Here is a 23348-nt window from a genome sequence, read left to right as displayed (position 1 = left end):
GAACCACTTTTTTCAGAGGTGCCAGGAGACCCCAGCCAATGTTACGACATTGTCCAGTTTTCCAAAGATGTTCGAAAGTCTCATCTACAGAGTAATGCAGCTCCTTGCTTCATGTGAGTGGTTGATGGGGAAGGTGCAGATATTAATACTTTGAGTATCTCTCTTGCCAGATCCCATCATGGACTACTGGCGTTTTCACTCTGGCTGGAAATAGAGTCTTTGGTGTCTTTAAACCCCATCAGGTTAGAAAACTGATCCTAGAAACCTGGAATTCATAAAATTCATTCTTAACATTCTGTACCCTCTGGCACCACTCTCAGTACCCAAATCTTTGTTATGAATAGTTAGGGTTCTCTAGAGAAGGAACCATAGAGATACAGATTTATCTTGGGAAATTGGCTCACTTGATTATAGGGGTTGAGAAGTCCCACCGTCTGCTGTCTGTAAGAGGGCAACCCAGGAAAGCCAGTGGTGAGATTTAGCCCAAGTCCGACCACTGCAGGCAGAAGGTCAGTGTCTAGTTTGAGAAACCAGACAGGAAGCAGAGGAGTCAGTGTTCTGGTCCGGCCTCGCTGGGTGGGATGGTGCCCATCCACACAGGGAGGCCACCTGCTCTCCTGCACCCACAAAGCAATGCCAGTCTCACCTGGAAACACCCTCTCAGACGTCCCGGGATCATGTGGAAGCTGAGCTCCCGGTCATCAGTCACATTGATTCAAACACCCCTGCTGGGAGAACAGACTCGAAGCCTGCTTTGCAGAGAAGAATATGGTGTTCCCATCTGGAAGAGGGGTGTAAGGCTCTTCCCACCTCCAGGGCTGTGAAGTCCCCACCGAAACACGTTAGAAGAGCCACAGGCCACCCAAGGCAAATATAATGTGAACCGTAAATGTAACTTTGAATTACCTAGTAACCACATTGAAAAAAAAAGGAACAAAGAAATGAATTTTAATAATATATCCAAATGAATAACATTTCAACATATAATCAATATGAAAACCATTAAGTAGGTAGTTCACCATTTTTTTTCATATTAGGTTTGGAAATCAGATGTGTATTTTGTTATACTTACATTGGGCTGGCCATGTTTCAAACGCTGAACACACGTGTGACTCACGCTACCATATTGGGCCACAACAGGCCCGGACAGGGACCACCCACCTGCACTGTAATACTGCATTCTCTAGTCCGTATTTGGTGCTTTGACATCTTGGAGCTCCAGGGACCCTGGAGAGATTGCCCATCCCTGGGAGGGGCTGGCTCCTAGAGATAAAAGCAGGTAGAGCACAGACCCACCACCTCCTCTACAGGACTCTGACGCCCAGGACCACCTGCCGCTGCCCTCATCATCCCAGATCAGCAACCAGACAGCCAGGGGAGCCCCTGTACCCCAGAGCACCCTGGAATTATTAAAACCAGCCAACATTAAGCCTGTTCACCCAGCCTTTCCAGCTCCATCTGTGGAAACCACAGTAAAGTCTCCTCTCCACATTTCTCCTCTCTCCACTCCCTCTGCCTCCTGACCCAGCCCCAGCATCCCATCCCGCCCCTTCCTCTCAGAAACTGTATCTGTCTTTTCAAGGCTCATCTTCGGCTCTGTTGGCCTTGCTAGGCCTGAATAATAACAAAATCTATACTTTAAAACACCTACTGGGGACTTCCCTTGTGGTTCAGCTTTCACATGCCATGTGGCATGGCCAAAAAGGAAAAAAAATCAGGGAAATAAGGTATTCATAAAGGCACAAAAATAAAGAACACACAGATTTCTCCCTGGTAACAAGGCAAGAATATAATTTTTTAAATATATAGAGAAAAATCTGTTAACCTAGGATTCTATACTCAGTGAAAGTATTCTGCAAAAATTCAGAGATACAAAGTTTTTTTCAGACATTTAAAAGCTGAAACAATTAATCACCAGCAGAACTACATTAGAAAAATATTAAAGAGTGTCTTTCATGAGAATTCTCTGGCAACACAGCGGCTCTGCTCTCTCAATACAGGGGACGTGAGTTCAATCCCCGGTCAGGGAACTAAGATCCTACATGTCAAATGGGGCAGCCAAAAAAAAAAAGAACATCCTTCATGCAGGTGGAAAATTATATGAGATGGAATTATAGATGTCCACAAAAGAATGCAGAGCATCAGAAACAGTAACCGTATCAGTGTGTGTGAGCTAAGTTGCTTCAGTCAGGTCTGACTCTGTGATCCCATGGACTGTAGCCCACCAGGCTCCTCTGTCCACGGGATTCTCTTGACAAGAATACCCAGAGTGGTTGTCATGCCCTCCTCCAAGGGATCTTCCTGACCCAGGGATCAAGCCTGAGTCTCTTTTATCCCCTGCACTGGCACCACCTGAGAAGCCCGACTATATGAGTAAATATTTTTAAATTGTTAATTACCTAAATAGACCTAAAAATGAAAAAGCTAAGTCACGGAACTTCTTGGTGGTCCAATGGTTAATAATCCACCTTCCAGTGCAGGGGGTGGAGGTTCAATCCCCAGGTGGGGAACTAAAATCCCACATGCCACAGAGCACCGAAGCCTGCACACCACCCCTAGAGAGCCACGAGCCACGACCAGGGAAAGCCTGCGTGCCGCGGTGAAGGCCCAGCGCAGCCAAAATAAAACTAAATTTAAAGGATAAGTCAGTGTTTAAACAAAAATAATAACGACACGGTGTGGGGTTGCGAGATGTGCAGAAGTAAATTGCATGACAACAGTGGTACAAAGGCAGGAGGGAGGCGTGGAAGAGCTGCTTGTGAGGTTCTTACACCATGTGTAATGTGGTATAGTATCACTTGAAGGCAGATTATAAATTTAAGACATAAACTACAAATCCTAAAGCAACTACTAAAATAAGACCATGAAGGTTATAGTTAATAAGCCAACAGTATTAGTTAATAAGCCAATCTGAGATTAGATGCCAGGAACTAATAGCATAATTAAAATTACAATATTTAATTAATTTTTTCAAAGCTAGAAAAAGGAGCAAAGAGCAGATAAGTAAAAAGCAAACAGTTGAATGACAGGCCTAACCAAGTCAATAATAACCTTAAGTGTAAATGGCCTAAATATCCCAGTTAAAAAGCAGATGTTGTCATAATAGACAATAAGGAAACATCTAACTCTATGCTGCCTTTTAGAAATACACATCAAATATGAAGACACAAATAGGATAAAAGTAAGACAATACTCGTATAGATGGTGGCTAAAGAGGCCCTGATTATCTTGCGAGACACATCCAGGGCTGAGTCTAAGATGAGGCGAGTGAGGCACTTGCCTCAGTCAGTAATATAAGGAAGCATGCAAAAAACTCATCAATCAAGATAAATAACATCTTATTGCAATATTTTAAAAGAAATACAAATTCAAGTTAAAAATTCATGAAAATTAAAATATAAATTTTAAATAAAAATAGGATTAGTAACAGTTCGATGCTCTGCCAAGATAAGCCCTGCTGGGGCCTGAGGAAAAGGAAGAAATTAGCCCCATGGGAATCCTTGATTCAGAGGCACCCAGATGAATCAGGTCCAGTTTCCTTGCCCAAAAAAAGCTGTGAGATAAAAAATTTATTATTTTAAGCCACTAAGTTTTGGGGTATTTGTTAAGCAGGAATGAATAATTGGTACAGATTTCAAAAGATATTCTGTCAAACTAATCAAAAGAAACCTGGAGTCACATCCATTAAGAAAAAAGAAAAATCTCCCCCTAAATTAACACTACGTCTCAAAGAGATAGAAAAGAAAAAAAACTAAGCTCTAATTTAACAAAAGGAAGAAAATAGTAAAGATTAGAGCAGAGATAAATGAAATAAAGAATAAGAAAATGATAGAAAAGATTAACAAAACTAAGGATTGGTTCTTGAAAGCATAAAGAAAAATTGACAAAACTCTAGCCAAGAAAAAAAAAGAGACAGGATTCAAATGCATAAAATTACAGAAGAAAGAGAAGACATTACAGCTGGTACCACAGAAACACAAAGAATAACAGGAGGCCACTGTGAGCAACGCCACTGTTTCCAGAAGAAATGAATAAATTCCTAGAAAGATGTAACCTCCTGACACTGAATCTGAAGAAACAGAAAATCTTAAGAAACACGTGAGTAAGGAGATTAAAAACAGTAATCAAAAACCTCCCAACAAAGGACCAGATGGTTTCACTGATGAAAGTTCAGTTCAGTTCAGTCCAGTCGCTCAGTCGTGTCCAACTCTTTGCGACCCCATGAATCGCAGCACGCCAGGCCTCCCTGTCCATCACCATCTCCCGGGGTTCACTCAGACTCACGTCCATCGAGTCCGTGATGCCATCCAGCCATCTCATCCTCGGTCGTCCCCTTCTCCTCCTGCCCCCAATCCCTCCCAGCATCAGAGTCTTTTCCAATGAGTCAACTCTTCGTGTGAGGTGGCCAAAGTACTGGACCTCAGCTTTAGCATCATTCTTGCCAAAGAAATCCCAGGGCTGATCTCCTTCAGAATGGAATTTACTACACACTTAAAGAAAAATTACTACCAAGTCTTCTCAAAATCTTTCAAAAACTGAAGAGGAATGAACACTCCCAAACTCATTTTACGACATCACATTACCCTGATACCAAAGCCAGATAAGGAAACTACAAGGAAAAACAGCTTCAGATCAAATTCCTGATGAATATACAATCAAAAATTGTCAACAAAATACTAGCAAACAAAATTCCACACACATTAAGAGGATCATACACAATGATCAAGCGGAATTCACCCCTGGGGTGAATGGATGCCTCAGCATACACAAATCAATCAATGTGATATACCACATTAATAGAATGAAAGATGGAAATCGTGTTCTTATCTCAATAAATGCAGAAAAAGCATTTGACAAAATTCAACATTTTTCCATGATGAAAAAAAAAAAAAACAACTCTTAACAAAGTGGGTTTGGAAGGAACATACCTCAACATGGTGATGTCCACATATGACAATCCCATGGCTAACATCATACTCAATGATGAAAAGATGAAAACCTTTCCTCTAAAATCAGGGAAAAGACAAGGGTGCTCACTGCCACAGCCCTATTCAACACAGTACTGAAAGTCTTCGCCAGAGCAGTCAAGCAGGAAAAAAAATCAAAGACATCCAAATCATGAAGGAAGAAGTAAAACTGCTTCTTTTTGAAAATGACCTGAACTTATATGTAGAAAACCCTAAAGATTCTACAAATCAAAGACAAACAAAACAAAAATGGTTATTACTCATTAACAAATTCAGCAAAGTTGCATGGTACAAAGTCGACATACAGAAATGAGTTGTGTTTCTATACACAAACTCATCACAAACTGCCAAAATTAATTCAAAAAGAAATAACCAAAGTAGCTTCATATCTATTTAGTAAACTAAATTTGTAGTTAAGGGAAAAAAACTTACTGTTCAAAAAAACTCCAAGCTTAGAATAGCTGGTGACTTGTTTCAAATATTTAAGGAAGAAATAAAACCAATTCTACCTAAACTCACTAAGAACAATTAAAAAGGATGAAATACTTCCCAATTCATCCTATGAAGCCAGCAAAGTACTGATTCCAAAGAGAGACAAACATGAGAAAAGAAACTACAGATATTCCTCATGAACACAAGAGGCAAAAATCCAAAGAAAAGCTTCACAGCTCAAATCCAACAATACAAGTGGGGATCAATTCTAGAAATGCAAGCTTGTTCAACATTTTTAAAAGTCAACTCAATAAGTGACAACATTACATTTAAAAATAAAAGCCATATCATTATTTCAATAGATTCAGAAAAAACATTTGACAAAATCCAATAGCCATTCATAATTTTAAAAGTGCCAGCAAACTAGGAATCAAAGGAAACTTTCTCAGCCTAATAAAGGGCCTCAGATTTAATGGTGGAAAACTGGTTGATTTCTCCCTAAGATCAAGAAGAAGATAAGAATGTCTCTTGTCAAGACTTCTGTCTAACATTGTTCTCAAAGTTTTAGCTGGTGCAGTATGGCAAGAAAAAGAACCCAACTGAAAGTAAGAGCAAAATGTTTTAATTCATAGAAAACATAATCATCGATGAAGAAATCTGACCAAATCTACAAAAACAAAATAAAGCGACAGACTTCATTTTCTTCAGTTCCCCAGTCACTGCAGATGGTGACCGCAGCCATGAAATAAAAAGAAGCTTGCTCCTTGGAAGAAGAGCTATGACAAACCTACTTTAGTTCAGTTCAGTCGCTCAGTTGTGTCCGATTCTTTGCAACCCCATGGACTACAGCAATCCAGGCCTCCCTGTCCATCACCAACTCCCGGAGCTTGCTCAAACTCATGTCCATCAAGTCGGTTATGCCATCCAACCATCTCATCCTCTGTGGTCCCCTTCTCCTCCTGCCCTCAATCTTTCCCAGCATCAGGGTCTTTTCAAATGAGTCAGTTCTTTGCATCCAGTGGCCAAAGTACTGGAGTTTCAGCTTCAGCATCAGGCCTTCCAATGAATATTCAGGACTTATTTCCTTTAGGATGGACTGGTTGGATCTCCTTGCAGTCCAAGAGACTCTCAAGAGTCTTCTCCAGCACCACAGTTCAAAAGCATCAAGTCTTCGGTGCTCAGCTTTCTTTATAGTCCAACTCTCACATCCGAACATGACCACAGGAAAAACCAGAGCCTTGACTAGACGGACCTTTGTTGGCAAAGTAGCGTCTCTGCTTCTTAGTGTGTTGCCTAGGTTGATTATCGCTTTTATTCCAAGGAGTAAGCGTCTTTTAATTTCATGGCTGAAGTCACCATCTGCAGTGATTTTGGAGCCCCCCAAAATAAAGTCTGTCACTGTTTCCCCATCTATTTCCCATGAAGTGATGGGACCAGATGTCATGATCTTAGTTTTCTGAATGTTGAGTTTTAAGCCAACTTTTTCACTCTCCTCTTTCACTTTCCTCAAGAAGCTCTTTAGTTCCTCTTCACTTTCTGCCATAAGAGTGGTGTCATCTGCATATCTGAGATTATTGATATTTCTACCAGGAATCTTGATCCCAGCTTGTACTTCTTCCAGCCCAGTGTTTCTCATGATGTACTTTGCATATAAGTTAACTAAGCAGGGTGACAATATACAGCCATGACTACTCCTTTCCTGATTTGGATACAGTCTATTGTTCCATGACTGGTTCTAAGTGTTGCTTCTTGACCTACATACAGGTTTCTCAGGAGGCAGGTCAGGTGGTCTGGTATTCCCACCTCTTGAAGAATTTTCCACAGTTTGTTGTGATCCACACAGTCAAAGGCTTTGGCATAGTCAATAAAGCAGAAGCAGACGTCTTTCTGGAACTCCCTTGCGTTTTGAATGATCCAGCGAATGTTGGCAATTTGATCTCTGTTTCCTCTGCCCTTGCTAAAGCCAGCTTGAACATCTGGAAGTTCATGGTTCATGTACTGTTGAAGCCTGGCTTGGAGAATTTTGAGCATTACTTTGCTAGCCTATGAGATGAGTGCAACTGTGCAGTAGTTTGAGCATTCTTTGGCATTGCCTTTCTTTGGGATTGGAATGAAAACTGACCTTTTCCAGTCCCGTGGCCTCTGCTGAGTTTTCCAAATGTGCTGGCATATTGAGTGCAGCACTTTCACAGCATCAGCTTTCAGAATTTGAAATAGCTCAACTGGAATTCCGTCACCTCCACTAGCTTTGTTCGTAGTGATGCTTTCTAAAGCCCACTTGACTTCACATTCCAGGATATCTGGCTCTAGATGAGTGATCACACCATTGTGCTTTTCTGAGTCTTGAAGATCTTTTTTGTACAGTTCTTCCATGTATTCTTGCCACCTCTTCTTAATATCTTCTGCTTCTGTTAGGTCCATACCGTTTCTGTCCTTTATTGAGCCCGTCTTTGCATGAAATGTTCCCTTGGTATCTCTAATTTTCTTGAAGAGATCTCTAGTCTTTCCCATTCTGTTGTTTCCCCCTATTTCTTTGCATTGATCACTGAGGATGGCTTTCTTATCTCTCCTTGCTATTCTCTGGAACTCTGCATTCAGATGCTTATATCTTTCCTTTTCTGCTTTGCTTTTCACTTCTCTTCTTGTCACAGCTATTTGTAAGGCCTCCTCAGGCAGCCATTTTGCTTTTTTGTATTTCTTTTTCATGGGGATGGTCTTGATCCCTGTCTCCTGTACAATGTCACGAACCTCCGTCCATACTTCTTCAGGCACTCTATCAGATCTAATCCCTTGAATCTATTTGTCACTTCCACTGTATAATCATAAGGATTATATTCATGGGTTAGGAGATCCAATAGATATTATTTTTCCCCACATTGATCTAATCTTTTTTTCACTTCTTTTTCTTTTTTAATCTTCTTTTTCTGTTTGTTTTGCTTGGTTTTTGTTTTTTTCTTCTTTGTTTTTTACAAACCCTCGTGTCAAGGGCTGACTTTCAGTAGACTGCTGCGAGGGAGCTGCTCTGCACTTGCACGGAGCCGGGACCGGGAAGGAGGTTGTCTATTAACGATTTAGAACCAGGTTCCCCACAAAGGAGCAGCACACAATGGCCATGGCCCAGGTCCCCGGAGGAAGGGCTCTCTGCACCGAACCCCAGTGCCGACGCACAGCGGGGCACACCATGCTGCTGGAGAGACGCGGGCAGTGGCCTGCTGGCGGGGGCCACTGGGGGCTGCTGGGGACTAGCTGTCCGAGGCCAACCGAGGCTCATGCGGCCCTGCCATATCGTTCCGCCTGGGTGCACGTTGATCTATAGATCTGATACAATCTCGATCAAAATCCCAGCAGATTTTTTTTAAGTTGACAAAATTTTAAAATCCTTGTGTTCTTTATAACTCAAATTAATTCATCTTTATGCCTTGATTGGTATTTTATCTGTGAATGCTTGGAAGCTATCAGGTTATAATGAACACATTATAATTTTTACCTTTAAAATTAATGGATTTCTTTTCCCATTTAATGGCTTTTCACTTCTCAAAAGGACTGTCATGAACAGATTAATATTTTCAAGCATGGAGTAAATGTACACAAGAGTCTTTCTCCAAGCTTTCTATTCTCCAGCTTCACCTGGGTGACAACCCCATGCCGTTTGGGGTTTTCCTATTAGGCTCCATCAGGTTGCCTTCATATCAGACATGGCAAGTCCGCCTTTCTTGTCCTTTTTATTCAAAGCTGATCTACCTACTCATGGACCTTTATACTTCAGCATCAACATTCAAGAAACAAAACTCATGGCATCTGATTCCATCACTTCTTGGCAAATAGATGGGGAAAAGTGAAAACAGTGACAGATTTTACTTTCTTGGACTCCAAAATCACTGTAGACGGTAACTGCAGCTACAAAATTCAAAGACCCTTGCTCCTTGGGAGAAAAGTTATGACCAACCTAGACAGCATATTAAAAAGCAGAGACATGACTTTGCAGGCAGATGTCCGCATAGTCAAAGCTATGGTTTTTCCAGTAGTCATGTATGGATGTGAGAGCTGGACCATAAAGAAGGCTGAGTGCTCAAGAACTGATATTTTCAAATTATGGAGCTGGAGAAGACTCTTGAGAGTCCCTCAGACTGCAAGGAGATCAAACCAGTCAGTCCTAAAGGAAATCAGTCCTGAATATTCACTGGAGGGACTGATGCTGAAGCTGAAGCTCCAATCCTTTGGACCCCTGATGCAGAGTCGACTAATTAGAAAAGACCCTGATTCTGGGAAAGATTGAGGGTAAGAGAAGGGGGTGAAAGAGAATGAGATGGTTGGATGGCATCACTGACTCAGTGGACGTGAGTCTGAGCAAACTCCAGGAAATGGTGAAGGACAGTTGGTATGCTGCAATTCATGGAGTCGCAAAGAGTCAGACACGATTTAGCAACTGAACAGTAATCCACATTAGAGTAAGTGTACCGAGTATTTCAAACTCCCAGCTGAGATGTGAATCAGGGTGGCACTGGATAAGTTTGGGTTAACTTCAGGTTTGACATTTTTGTCATATTAAGGCATTCCTACAAGAAATGTCTGTGTATTCACTTCAACAACCTCCACCAGGGTCTCTGAGTCTAGAATTTAGCACAGGGAAGCCTGGCACATTCCTGACCCATGAATTTCTAGCTGCTCCTGGTCTTGGTACAGGTAGAGGTGGTGTCTCGTGCACTGCTTTGTCTTCCTGTCGGTGGTTTTTCCAGGCGTGGAGGGCAGATCCTCCGTCTCTGCCACTTTCAAGCCCCTTGCAGCAGCTTCTGGAATTTATGTCTCTTATTGTTTGAGAACCTTGTTGCCAGTGTGGGTGTTACTGAGGCAAACATTCTAAATACTCTGAAGTCTGGTGTCTCTGAAAGTGTTTTTATTCCACTTTCACATTTAAGCGATAATGATATCCCGGAAAGTCCTCTGTGAAAAGTTATGGGTCCTCGGAACTATATGACTTCTCCTCGTATCCAGCACTGCTCTTGAGAAGAACGATATGCAGCTCATCCGTTCAGGCCATCTTCGGGTTACTCTGGAACGTTCCAGAACTTTCACCTTTGTGTCACTATGATAGGAAGAATCTAGCTTCTTCCTTTTCATCCTGTTTGGCCCCTGAGAGCTTTTTGTTGTGTTTCTTTCCTTCTGAGGTACTTGATTTGGTTACGTTTTCAAATATTTCCTCCTGCCATTTCTTTCCCTCTGAGACTCCTCTTGACCAACTAGCTCGTGTTCGTTTTCCTCCCCTCACGCTCAGGGTCCCCTCTGATAGTCCATTTCACAGCATTGCAGGGCTGACTTACGGAGGTGTAAATCACCAATCAACGCTGAAGCGGTGGGTGAAAGTGGGCAGAGTAGCAGCTCTGAGGTTCCTCCCCACAAAATAAAAACTACAAAGGCCAAAATACTACCTTCACACTGCAAAGTAGCTGTAAACTTGCGACTCACATTTAATCACGTGTTAAAAGCTAATCTCTCCAGGTGGCCCTCTCTTGGCCATGTGGGTAACTGGGACCGCATTTACCCGCTGTCAGCACCCGGAGAACAGGGGGCAGCACGTGTGACCTTGTGTTCAGACACGGACAGCAGGGAGTGAGGGGCCTGTGAGAGAAGTGAGACTAACCCGGGGGTCGGGGGCGAGTCTCCAGCTGGGCCCAAGGCTTCACGGAGGTGGGGAGGTGGAAATCTAAGGTCAAGGAGGCTGAGGGAAGGAGGATTTGCAGACAGACCCATGGAGAGAGGAAACAGAGAGACACACTGCATGTGTCTCATACACACACACGCGCACGTATGTGCACACATGCACGTGCACAAGCATGCACGCACACACACGTGTGCGTGCACACATACACACGCTCACACACACGCACGCACACACTCATGCATACACACACAAGCACGTGCGCACACACATGTACACACATGTGCACACACGCACATGTATGCACACACACACGCACTGCAGTTCACCGCCACCTTCTGTGCTCCTGGAAGTTTACCGTACTTGCTGATCTCTCCTCAGATCCCCCCTCCCTCTAGGTTCTAGGCTTTCTCCACGGTTGACTGTGAGTGTCCCCATCTAGCGGCCAGTTCTGCTGTTGGAATGGATTAGTCCCTCCCCGTCTCTCTGCAGGGGAGAGTGGATGCCACAGACAGGACTGGTGAGTCCGGCTGATGGCTACTGAGGTCAGATGAGTGAGGCCACAGGCTGATGGCCATGAAGGAGAGCAGTGCAGCTGTGTAGAATATTCTGGACCTACTGCCAAAAAGCCAGACACAAAAGGACACCTCCTGTGCGGTTCATCCTTCATTGAGGATGAGTCTTGTATGTCTCCACTCACATGAGGCCCCCGGTGGGGTCAGATTCCTAGAGACAGATGTTGGGGCGGTGGGGCCAGACTGCGGAGGGAGAGGGAATGAGTGCTTCGTGGGGCAGAGTGTGGGTTCAGGAAGATGAGAGTGTTCTGGAGGGAGCTAGCGTGACGATCCTGCCACAATGCACTCGACGCCACGGAGCCGTGCACTTATGATTATGATGGGAAATTTTGTGTATCACACCATATCCTTCCAATATTTATTTGTTTGACTGTATCTCAGTCGCAGCACACAGGATCTTTAGCTGTGGCATGTGGGACCTACTTCCCTGACCAGGGATCAAACCTGGGCCCCCTGCACTGGGAGCTCGGAGACTTAGCCACTGGACAACCAGGGAAACCCCACAGCTCCACTTTCTGCCTCTGGACTTGCCTGTTCTGGATTTTTCATGCACAGTCCAGTTCAGTTCAGTCACTCAGTCATGTCCGACTCTCTGCGACCCCATGAATCGCAGCACGCCAGGCCTCCCTGTCCATCACCATCTCACGGAGTCAACTCAGACTCACGTCCATCGAGTCTGTGATGCCATCCAGCCATCTCATCCTCGGTCATCCCCTTCTCCTGCCCCCAATCCCTCCCAGCATCAGAGTCTTTTCCAATGAGTCAACTCTTCGCATGAGGTGGCCAAAGTACTGGAGCTTCAGCTTTAGCATCAGTCCTTCCAAAGAAATCCCAGGGCTGATCTCCTTCAGAATGGACTGGTTGGATCTCCTTGCAGTCCAAGGGACTCTCAAGAGTCTTCTCCAACACCACAATTCACAAGCATCAATTCTTCGGTGCTCATCCTTCTTCACAGTCCAACTCTCACATCCATACATGACCACAGGAAAAACCATAGCCTTGACTAGACGGACCTTAGTCAGCAAAGTAATGTCTCTGCTTTTGAATATACTGTCTAGGTTGGTCATAACTTTTCTTCCAAGGAGTAAGCGTCTTTTAATTTCATGGCTGCAGTCACCATCTGCAGTGATTTTGGAGCCCCCAAAAATAAAGTCTGACACTGTTTACACTGTTTCCCCGTCTATTTCCCATGAAGTGATGGAACTGGATGCCATGATCTTCGATTTCTGAATGTTGAGCTTTAAGCCAACTTTTTTGCTCTCCTCTTTCACTTTCATCAAGAGGCTTTTTAGCTCCTCTTCACTTTCTGCCATAAGGGTGGTGTCATCTGTATATCTGAGGTTATTGATATTTCTCCCAGCAATCTTGATTCCAGCTTGTGTTTCTTCCAGTCCAGCGTTTCTCATGATGTACTCTGCATATAAGTTAAATAAGCAGGGTGACAATACACAGCCTTGACGTACTCCTTTTCCTATTTGGAACCAGTCTGTCGTTCCATGTCCAGTTCTCACTGTTGCTTCCTGACCTGCATACAGATTTCTCAAGAGGCAGGTTAAGTGGTCTGGTATTCCAATCTCTTTCAGAATTTTCCACAGTTTATTGTGATCCACACAGTCAAAAGCTTTGGCATAGTCAATAAAGCAGAAATAGATGTTTTTCTGGAACTCTCTTGCTTTTTCCATGATCCAGTGGATGTTGGCAATTTGATCTCTGGTTCCTCTGCCTTTTCTAAAACCAGCTTGAACATCAGGGAGTTCACGGTTCACGTATTGCTAAAGCCTGACAGATGTGGTCCACTGGAGAAGAGAATGGCAAGCCACTTCAGTATTCTTGCCTTGAGAACCCCATGAACAGTATGAGAAGGCAAAATGATAGGATATCGAAAGAGGAACTCCCCAGGTCATTAGGTGCCCAATATGCTACTGGAGATCAGTGGAGAAATAACTCCAGAAAGAATGAAGGGATGAAGCCAAAGCAAAAACAATACCCAGCTGTGGATGTGACTGGTGATAGAAGCAAGATCCGATGCTGTAAAGAGCAATATTGCATAGGAACCTGGAATGTCAGGTCCATGAATCAAGGCAAATTGGAAGTGGTCAAACAGGAGATGGCAAGGGTGAACGTCGACATTCTAGGAATCAGCGAACTAAAATGGACTGGAATGGGTGAATTTAACTCAGATGACCATTATATCTACTACTGCAGGCAGGAATCCCTCAGAAGAAATGGAGTAGCCATCATGGTCAACAAAAGAGTCTGAAATGCGGTACTTAGATGCAATCTCAAAAACGACAGAATGATCTCTGTTCGTTTCCAAGGCAAAACATTCAATATCACGGTAATCCAAGTCTATGCCCCAACCAGTAACGCTGAAGAAACTGAAGTTGAATGGTTTTATGAAGACCTACAAGACCTTTTAGAACTAACACCCAAAAAAGATGTCCTTTTCATTATAGGGGACTGGAATGCAAAAGTAGGAAGTCAAGAAACACCTGGAGTAACAGGCAAATTTGGCCTTGGAATGAGGAATGAAGCAGGGCAAAGACTAATAGAGTTTTGCCAAGAAAATGCACTGGTCATAGCAAACACCCTCTTCCAACAACACAAGAGAAGACTCTACACATGGACATCACCAGATGGTCAACACCGAAATCAGATTGATTACATTCTTTGCAGCCAAAGATGGAGAAGCTCTATACAGTCAACAAAAACAAGACCAGGAGCTGACTGTGGCTCAGATCATGAACTCCTTATTGCCAAATTCAGACTTAAATTGAAGAAAGTAGGGAAAACCGCTATACCATTCAGGTATGACCTAAACCAAATCCCTTATGATTATACAGTGGAAGTGAGAAATAGATTTAAGGGCCTAGATCTAATAGGTAGAGTGCCTGATGAACTATGGAATGAGGTTCATGACATTGTACAGGAGACAGGGATCAAGACCATCCCCATGGAAAAGAAATGCAAAAAAGCAAAATGGCTGTCTGGGGAGGCCTTACAAATAGCTGTGACAAGAAGAGAGGCGAAAAGCAAAGGAGAAAAGGAAAGATATAAGCATCTGAATGCAGAGTTCCAAAGAATAGCAAGAAGAGATAAGAAAGCCTTCTTCAGCGATCAATGCAAAGAAATAGAGGAAAACAACAGAATGGGAAAGACTAGAGATCTCTTCAAGAAAATTAGAGATACCAAGGGAATATTTCATGCAAAGACGGGCTTGATAAAGGACAGAAATGGTATGGACCTAACAGAAGCAGAAGATATTAAGAAGAGGTGGCAAGAATACATGGAAGAACTGTACAAAAAAGATCTTCACGACCCAGATAGTCATGATGATTTGCTCACTAATCTAGAGCCAGACATCTTGGAAAGTGATGTCAAGTGGGCCTTAGAAAGCGTCACTCTGAACAAAGCTAGTGGAGGTGATGGAATTCCAGTTGAGCTGTTTCAAATCCTGAAAGATGATGCTGTGAAAGTGCTGCACTCAATATGCCAGCAAATTTGGAAAACTCAGCAGTGGCCAGAGGACTGGAAAAGGTCAGTTTTCATTCCAATTCCAAAGAAAGGCAATGCCAAAGAATGCTCAAACTACCGCACAATTGCACTCATCTCACATGCTAGTAAAGTAATGCTCAAAATTCTCCAAGCTAGGCTTCACACACAGGGAGTCAAACAAAATGCTATGTGCTTTTTTTTTTTTTTGACTGTACTTAACTTTTTCCAGTGGCTCAGATGGTAAAGAATCTGCCTGCAATGCAAGAGACCCAGGTTTGATCCCTGGGTCACGAAAATCCCCTGGAGAAGGAAATGTCTATCCACTCCAACATTCTTGCCTGGAAAATTCCCTGGACAGAGGAGCCTGCAGGGCTACTCACAAAGAGTCAGACACAACTGAGCGAGCAACACACGCAACTTCTAAATAAAGGCAAAGCAAGATTACACTTCTCCCCTGCACGACCAGAAGCACGCTCCCCTCCTCCCGAAAGGGAGGAGGCCCCTTCATCCGCCCCAGGGTGGCGTCCGCTCCTGTTCTGGCCCGGTCACATTCCCACTCTGACGTTTTATGATTTACCTGCAGAGACAGAACGGTGGGCCGGGAACCAGGGTCACAGCCTCCAAGCTCTGTGCTTAGCCTGGCGGCCACCGCTGGTCTCTGGCAGCACCTCCTACATGCCCACCACCACATCCTCTTTGCCTCCGTAGGCACCTCAGCCGACGCTGCCTCCCTGTCTTGGGGCAATCCAAGGCCTCATTCCTGAGAGGCCTGGGCCGATGGCTATAATTCCCATTTGATTTCCATCACAGGACCAGGAATCTCCGTGCTCCAGGGGACTTCTGCCTTCCAGACATGTTCTTTCTCATCCTCACCTCCTTGGAGTAAGCACCGGTTCCCACCCGATGGGACAGATCATCTCAACCTTATCATCACCCTTCTCTGCCTGTTGATTCTCTGGCAAGAGGACCCCATGGTGGCCCAGGTTTAATGGACTCTTTGTGTGTCCTTGGTGGGAGCCCTCCTCCCTTGGGAACTTGAATTTCTAGACAAAAAAACCTAGAGTCATGGGGACAGGAGGCAAAGACGCACCGGAGGCATTTCATTCGGGTAACAGCTCATTGCCATTTCTCCCTCATGATCCCAGAACCGCACATCTGAGCAAAGAGAGAAAACGCGGATTCAGAGCACCCCAGCCCTGCACCCCCGGCAGGTGCTACAGCCGCACCTTCAAAAGCTCGTTACACTGTCCTGTTGGGCCAGCTGCTTCAGGGTGATGGGGGTTCTCGGGAAACCGACAAGTCAGTTAGCCTGAGCCTCCCGCTGGCTGGGGAATGGGCTGCTTGGCTGTCAGCCCGTGACAGTGGGCTAGGAACCCCATTGGGCACAGGTGGTATGTCTGCAGCTATGTGGGGGCAGGAAAGTGACTCCATGCTCGGAGCATCTATTCTAGGGAAGCTGCCTGGTGCCCTTCCCACGTGGAAGCAGCCCCCTCACCCGCGGCCCTGGGATGGTGTCCGGACTGCCCGGACCGCATTGGGGCATCGGTGTTGTCTCTGGTGCTTCGCGAGAGGCCCTTGGTGGACAGCCAGGTGGAGCGGGCAGTCCGTGTGCCAAGCCCGCCCATCACCTCCACCGTGGCAGCCACGAGCCCTCTGGACAGAGGTTGGCGGAGGTCTGCAGAACGGCCAGCAGTCTGCCTGGTAACTGAGATCCTCCCTGGCTGCGGCGGCAGCTCGGTGTTCGCATGGCCTCGAACGCCTCCCCATTCTGTGTCCTTTGGGGAAGTCTAACCTCGTTCGCACGGGCCTCGAACGCCTCCCCATTCTGTGTCCTTTGGGGAAGTCTAACCTCGCCCCTCTTTCCCAGACCTCCCGCCAGCAACTTTCCAACTGTGCCCCTTCCAAGTCCCTGGCCGACTAGCCAAACTGTTCACAGCTATGATGTCTCTAGACCTGAGACCCCCGACCTCTCCTTCCAGGCAGAGTCAAACGAAGAGAGGCTGCTTGAGTTCCTGGAGCTCTGGGCTGTTCACTTCGGGTGGTGACCCCACACAGAGCAGGACCCCTGGAGAGATAGGGCCTGGCTCTCCCTTCCTCGGTCACCAGGTCATGGGAAGGTCCCATGAGGCCAGAGGTGACAGAGCAGGGGGTGGGCACAGCAGGCTTGGCAGCCGCTCCTCGCGTGACCTGCTTGCATCCTCAGAACCTGCCCTGACCTGTGTTGCATGACCCCTTCTCTGATGGTGGAACAGGACTGAGTGTGCCCAACTTCACGGCGTGAAACTGTAAGCCCAGCTGCACCGTCTGGGCTGGTCTCTCTGGTTGGACACCCATTCTTTGCTTTTCATCTGCCATGCGTTCATTTATTTTTCTTATTGTTGGACTTAAAAAAATTTTTTTACAGTGTAGTTGTTTCACAGTGCCGCTTTAGTTTCTGCCGCAGCAAAGGGAATCAGCTATAAGTGTATACATATGCCCTCTTTGTTGGACTTCCTTCCTATTTAGGTCGTCACAGAGCACTGAGCATCTCTCTGTGTGATGCAGCAGATTCTCATTAGTTATCTATTTTACACGTGTCATTGTTCAGCCATTCAGTCGTGTCCGACTCTTTCTGACCCGTGGACTGCAGCACCCCAGGCTTCCCTGTCCCTCACTATCTCCCAGAGTTTGCTCAGACTCATGGTCAATGGGTCGGTGATGCCATCCAACCGTCTTATCCTCTTTCGTCAGATAATCTTCCTCTGATAATCCTTCTCCTCCTGCCATCAATCTTTCCAGCATCAGTCTTTTCCAATGACAGCTCTTCCCATCAGTGGCCAAAGGATTGGAGCTTCAGCTTCAGCATCAGTCTTTCCAGTGAGTATGCAGGGCTGATCTCCTTTAGGATGGACTCGTTTGATCTCCTTGCAGTCCAAGGGACTCTCAAGAGTCTTCTCCAACACCACAGTTCAAAGGCATCAATTCTTCAGTGCTCAACCTTTTTTATGGTCCAATTCTCACATCCGACTTCCCTGGTGGCTCAGACGGTTAAGTGTCTGTCTACGATGTGGGAGACCTGGGTTCAATCCCTGGGTCAGGACGATCCCCTAGAGAAGGAAATGGCAATCCACTCCAGTACTCTTGCCTGGAAAATCCCATGGACAGAGGAGCCTGGCAGGCTACAGTCCATGGGGTTGCAAAGAGTCGGACACGACTGAGCGCCTTCACTTCCACTTTCACTTTCTCACATCCATACACGACTACTGGAAAAACCATAGCTTTGACTATACAGAACTTTGTTGGCAAAGTGATATCTCTCCTTTGGAATATGCTGTCTAGGTTTGTCATGGCTTTTCTTCCAAGGAGCAAGCGTCTTTGAATTTCATGGCTGGAGTCACCATCTGCAGTTATTTTAGAGCCCAAGAAAATAAGATCTGCCACTGTTTCCATTTTTCCCTATCTATCGGACTGATGCTGAAGCTGAAACTTCAATACTTTGGCCACCTCATACGAACAGTTAACTCATTGGAAAAGACCCTGATGTTGGGAGGGACTGGGGGCAGGAGGAGAGGGGGACAACAGAGGGTGAGATGGCTGGATGGCATCATCAACTCAATGGACATGAGTTTGGGTAAACTCTGGGAGCTGGTGATGGACACGGAGGCCTGGTGTGCAGCGATTCATGGGGTCGCAAAGAGTCGGACATGACTGAGTGACTGAACTGAACTGAGTTGATCTGCCATGAAGTGATGTAAATGTTAAAAGACACACACAAAAACCAGAGGCCCCCTGGGCATCAGGCATCTTCTTAAGCAGCAGGAAGGGCCAGATGTGGGCCTCAAAGTGCCCCAGACACGCCCCCGACCCCTCGAGGGTCACTAGGTAGCAGGCAGCCAGTTCTGCCGGATTTCTTTCCCACCCTCCAGCATGGCCCGTGGTAACACAGTGTCTGGATGACCACCGCTTCCTGCTCACGGGACCCGACCGGCAGGATGTCACCGAGGTAATGGGCCAACATGACACTCTGTGGAGGGAAAGCTGGTCAGGAGCCCCGGAGCTCACACGGTTGACCAGATGTAAGAGGTCCAGGAAGAAAACTCTCCCCAGGAGGTGCTGCCCAGGGCGGACACGTCTGGGCGGCGGTGACAACGTCAGAATCAGGCCGAAGGGCAGAGAGAAAGCCAGAGACTGAACTCGGGGTCCTTTTCAGCCTCAGACCCGCCCTAGGAGGACGGCAGAGCCCACGGCCCATGCTGAGGGGAGGCACTGTGATCACGGCTGGCCCGGGGGCTCCCTCCTGGGTGGGGGGCCGTGTCACCAGCCCATGAGGCCAAACATCGCCTCCGATGGAGAAGGAGGAGGGATGTCTCCCTTGGGACAGCTGTTAGGAAGCCGGGCAGAGGCTGCCACCTCCTGGCCCAGGGAAGTTGCCTCGTGGTAGGAGCAGCCTGCTTCATGGCTAACACCCGGCGGATTCCCAGAGGCCATTGCCCAGGTAAACTGAGGCGGGCAGCAGACAGCAGACAGGAGCAAGGGGCCAAGTGGCTGAAGCCACAACTGCGTGAAAGGGTGTGAGGGGGAAGAAGGGAGCAAAGCGGGGAGGAGGGAGGAGAGGTGGGCAGGTGAGCAGGAGGACAGGTCAGCAGGGGGACAGGGGATAGGTGGGCAAGTCAGCAGGGGGACTCGTGGGTGGGGGACAGGTGGGCAGGGGACAGGGCAGCGAGTAGATAGGGGCACAGGGGGACAGTGACATCACCGAGTCCGTGAACATCTTGGTGATGAGCAGTTAGTGGAGTGGGGCTCGGTCAGGCCTGGGGCCAAGAGTTCACGCCCCGGTAAGTGGACCGACAGAGCCAACCCCAAGGAGCCTGGGGACCTCTGAGCCTTGAGACAGAGGTGGCAGCTAACACCACGTTTTAAAATAAACTTTGAGGATAGTTTTAGATTTACAAAGGAGAGTTGCAAAGATAAGTTCACCGATACCACCGTACCCCTACCGCCTCCCAATACCAGTGTCTGAGCGGAGTGCAGGGTGTCGGTCACAACGGGTCACTCCCCAGGGCTCCGCTGGTACTGACGAGAGCCCAGGCGGTACTCGCTTTCTCGAGTCCTTGCCTGCTCACCCTTTTCTGCACTGCGCCCCATCCCAGGACCCACACCCACCGGCTGTCACGTCTCCTTGGGCTCCTCTGGGCCATGACAGCTTCGATGACCTTGGCCGTGTGGGGGTCAGGGGTACAGGAGGACACCCCTCTGCTGGGGTTTGCCAGCTGTCTGGGCCGCAGTCAGACCAGGGCTGTGCGTTTGGGCAGGAAGACGCAGGGGTGAAGCGCCCACCCGTCGCATCCCATCGACACAGTCCCCAACACGGCTCACCCTGGTGGTGCTGCCTGTGATCGCCTGGTTGAGGGGTGCTTGCCAGAGCCCGAGGCGGGGCCGGAAGGAGGTACTCCCCCTCGACGGGGGAGGATCCACACACACTCCTTGGGATTCTTCTGCACAGCCCGTCTTCCACCTCTCCCACTGGTGTATTCATCCTTCCTTTGGACCAGCACGGATTACGGATGTTTGTTTAACATCGTGGGTTGTCATCAATCTGTTATTTATTCTGTTGCTCAAGGTGTCCCAGCCGTGGCCACGGGGAGCTCTGTCAGTCGGCCCCCCTGACCAAACAGCTTTCTATTAACCGAGTAATTATTAGATGAGGCCAGGAAGAGGGAGAAACAAGGAGATCATTGGCCGGCAAAGACCATTACACAGACGCACATGGGTGCACACGTATGCACACACACACCCCGCCGTGGACACAGACAGGAGCGGCCCAGGCAGCTCAGGCGGGACCCTTGGCACAGGGTCCGTGCAGAGTGGGTGTCTGTCCCCCGGCCCAGCACCTCTGACAGAAGCTGCTGCCTTCTGCGCCCTGCCGGTGCCCACGAGCCCGCCCTGCCGGCTCCCATGAGCCCGCCCTGCCCTCAGGAGGGGTGGCCGCCCTGGGTGCCGGAGGGGACGGCCAGGGGCTGTGGGTCAGGGAGCTGGACGAGGCCAGCACTTCCCCTCCAGATGTGTTTTCCTGTCTCTGACCGGCTGTTGGAGCCAGAGGGGGTGGAAACGGGCTTCCTGGGGCAGGTGTGGACGGCACCCATGTGGGCCAGGCTCCCCGCCCAGGCAGTGGGCCCAGGGCAAGGGGGCCTCAATCAGAGGCCTGGACTTGAGGGGGTCTGAACCGGGCTCAGTCCCCAGCAGCCTGGTCCCCAGGGAAGCCTCGTTTCCTGCCCGCAGAGGGGCTGATATGGGGAAACGCGGTCAGGTCACCTGGGCCAGGGGCCCGGCGCAGCGTCGGCACTCGGCAGGCCAGGTCAAGGAGCCAGCTCTGACCTCTGGGAAAAGGTCAGGACATCTGCTTCCAAGTCAGAGGCAGACAGTTCCAGAAGTGAGGCCAGCACAGTGGTGACTGGCTCATCTCTGCAGGAGGGCGGGTCCAGGCGGCCAGCCCCCAGCCCACGGCCCGACTCCCACCCCCATCCAGGACTTCCACTCCCGCTGGCCCCTCAGGCCGCAGCTCGGCTTTACCAGCTCGAAGCACAGGCTGGGACGTCGGGGGCCCCCTCCTACCCCTGTGGACGTGGGGCAGGATTCTTGGCACCAAGGGGCAGCTGGGGGCACGGGGATGGATGAGGGGTCCTGGCTGCCCCTGCTCTAAACAGGGAGAGGAAGGAGGTGTCAGAGGTGCTGGCTAGAACAGGCCTCACTCTGCTGGCTTCTAGAAGGAACACGCAGAGGCGTCAGCGCAGATACGGTGACATCTGTCTGGGGCACCTGTCCTCCCTAGCTGAGGCCCCCGAGTGCCCTGAGGACCCACATGATGAGATGTGGAAGAGGGGTGATTTCAGCACGAGAGGGGAGTTGTGCCCAGGCAGCCCTGGAGGACTGTGGTGGGGGGGACCCCGCTGCTCCAGCCGGCCCAGAAGGGGCCCAGACCGGGGGCTCACCACGTGCCCCCGCCCAGGCTGCGCTGGGTCCAGCCGCCCACGAGCACAGCCCCAGGGTCGCGTCAGGAGATTTAATCACAGACTCGTGTTCCGACAGAGCCTCAACGTGGGTGCAGAGAGGGGCCCAGCCCCCTCCCCCTGCACACTCCACTCTAAATTACTCATCTGTGCTGCTGAAGCATCAAAAATCAAGTGGCTTTTTGGAAAATTTTGATGTCACAGAACATTTCAAAAGGTGTTTCGTAAGACAGTGTTTCGATAGAGAAGTTCATATACGGCCTCTCTCCCAAAGTCCTGCAAAGACAGCAGCCCCAGGCAGGACACACTGGGGGTCCAGCCTTCGCACACTCCCAGGACGGGAAGCTCACCCCCACCCAGGCACCCTCTCTCACTCGCCCACTTCCTCCCAGGGTCTTCCATGGCCCTGCCAGGAGCAAGGGCACACCCTTCAGGGAGGCCTCATTTACCTGCTCGTGTCCTGGGGGCTTGGGCCAGGGGAGGGGAGGCAGGAGGGCGGAAGCTGGCCTTGCCCCAACTCCCCTTCCTCCCTGCCCTTTTTCTGGGGCACCCAGAGGCACAGTTCCTGGGTATGCTGACAGGCAGATGAGTGACCAACCTAACCCAGCTCCTCAGCGGGCAACTGCTGTCTGAGGTCCCCACCCAGCTGGAAACCAAAACCACAGTGGGAGGGGAGGGGAGGGGAAGGGAGGAGAAGCTGGGTAAGGGAGTGGAGAGCAGAGGAGAGCAGCCGAACCTCCATGGAGCCTTGCAGTCGAGTCAGGGTGGCCAAATGCCAGATGCTGGCCACCAGCCTCTTTGTTCTGGTAACAGGCAGGCTGGGCAGGAGGTGGCAGGGGTGGGGTGCGCCGTGCTCCTGGGTCTCCAGAACTGTGGGTCCTGCCCCTAACACACACACCCGCCTTCCTGCCCCCATGGGCCTGCACCTGGAGTCCCGGGGGCAAAGTCTCGGCGGCGAAAGGTGCCCCGCGAGCCGTGTGTGTCCTCCTGCCGGGCAGCAAGGGGCCTGCTGGAGGCCTGAGGGCCTTGGGTGGCTGGGGAACTGGGGTTGGAGAGGGTCCCCCAAGGGAGCATGCTGGGGGCTGGCCTCCTGCCCTTGGAAGTGCTCTTACAGAGAGGGGGAGCTGAGAGGGCTGGAGGGGTCCACACAGGGAACCATCGGAGGTTCTGGGCCCTTGGAGGCGCTGGACAGTGTGTGTGCCGGCAAGCGGGGATGTGAATGTGAGTCTGTGTGGTG

At 48.5% G+C, this 23348-nt stretch overlaps 1 protein-coding gene across 1 annotated transcript in view; it reads left to right on the top strand.

The window, feature by feature from the left end:
* TSPAN32 (tetraspanin 32) overlaps window positions 1-23348 on the top strand; it is a 43249-nt gene that overhangs the window by 4803 nt on the left and 15098 nt on the right. The window contains exons 3-5 of the mRNA XM_040255223.1: window positions 16337-16424; window positions 16577-16788; window positions 19031-19107. Of these exons, the coding sequence (XP_040111157.1) occupies window positions 16337-16424; window positions 16577-16788; window positions 19031-19107 (377 nt within the window). The remainder of the gene's footprint in view (window positions 1-16336; window positions 16425-16576; window positions 16789-19030; window positions 19108-23348) is intronic.

This window comes from Oryx dammah, unplaced genomic scaffold, assembly GCF_014754425.2.
Source record: "Oryx dammah isolate SB20612 unplaced genomic scaffold, SCBI_Odam_1.1 HiC_scaffold_15, whole genome shotgun sequence".
Taxonomy (NCBI): domain Eukaryota; kingdom Metazoa; phylum Chordata; class Mammalia; order Artiodactyla; family Bovidae; genus Oryx; species Oryx dammah.
The sequence above is the reverse complement of the archived record's forward strand: the minus strand, read 5'-3'. Positions and strand labels throughout refer to the sequence as shown.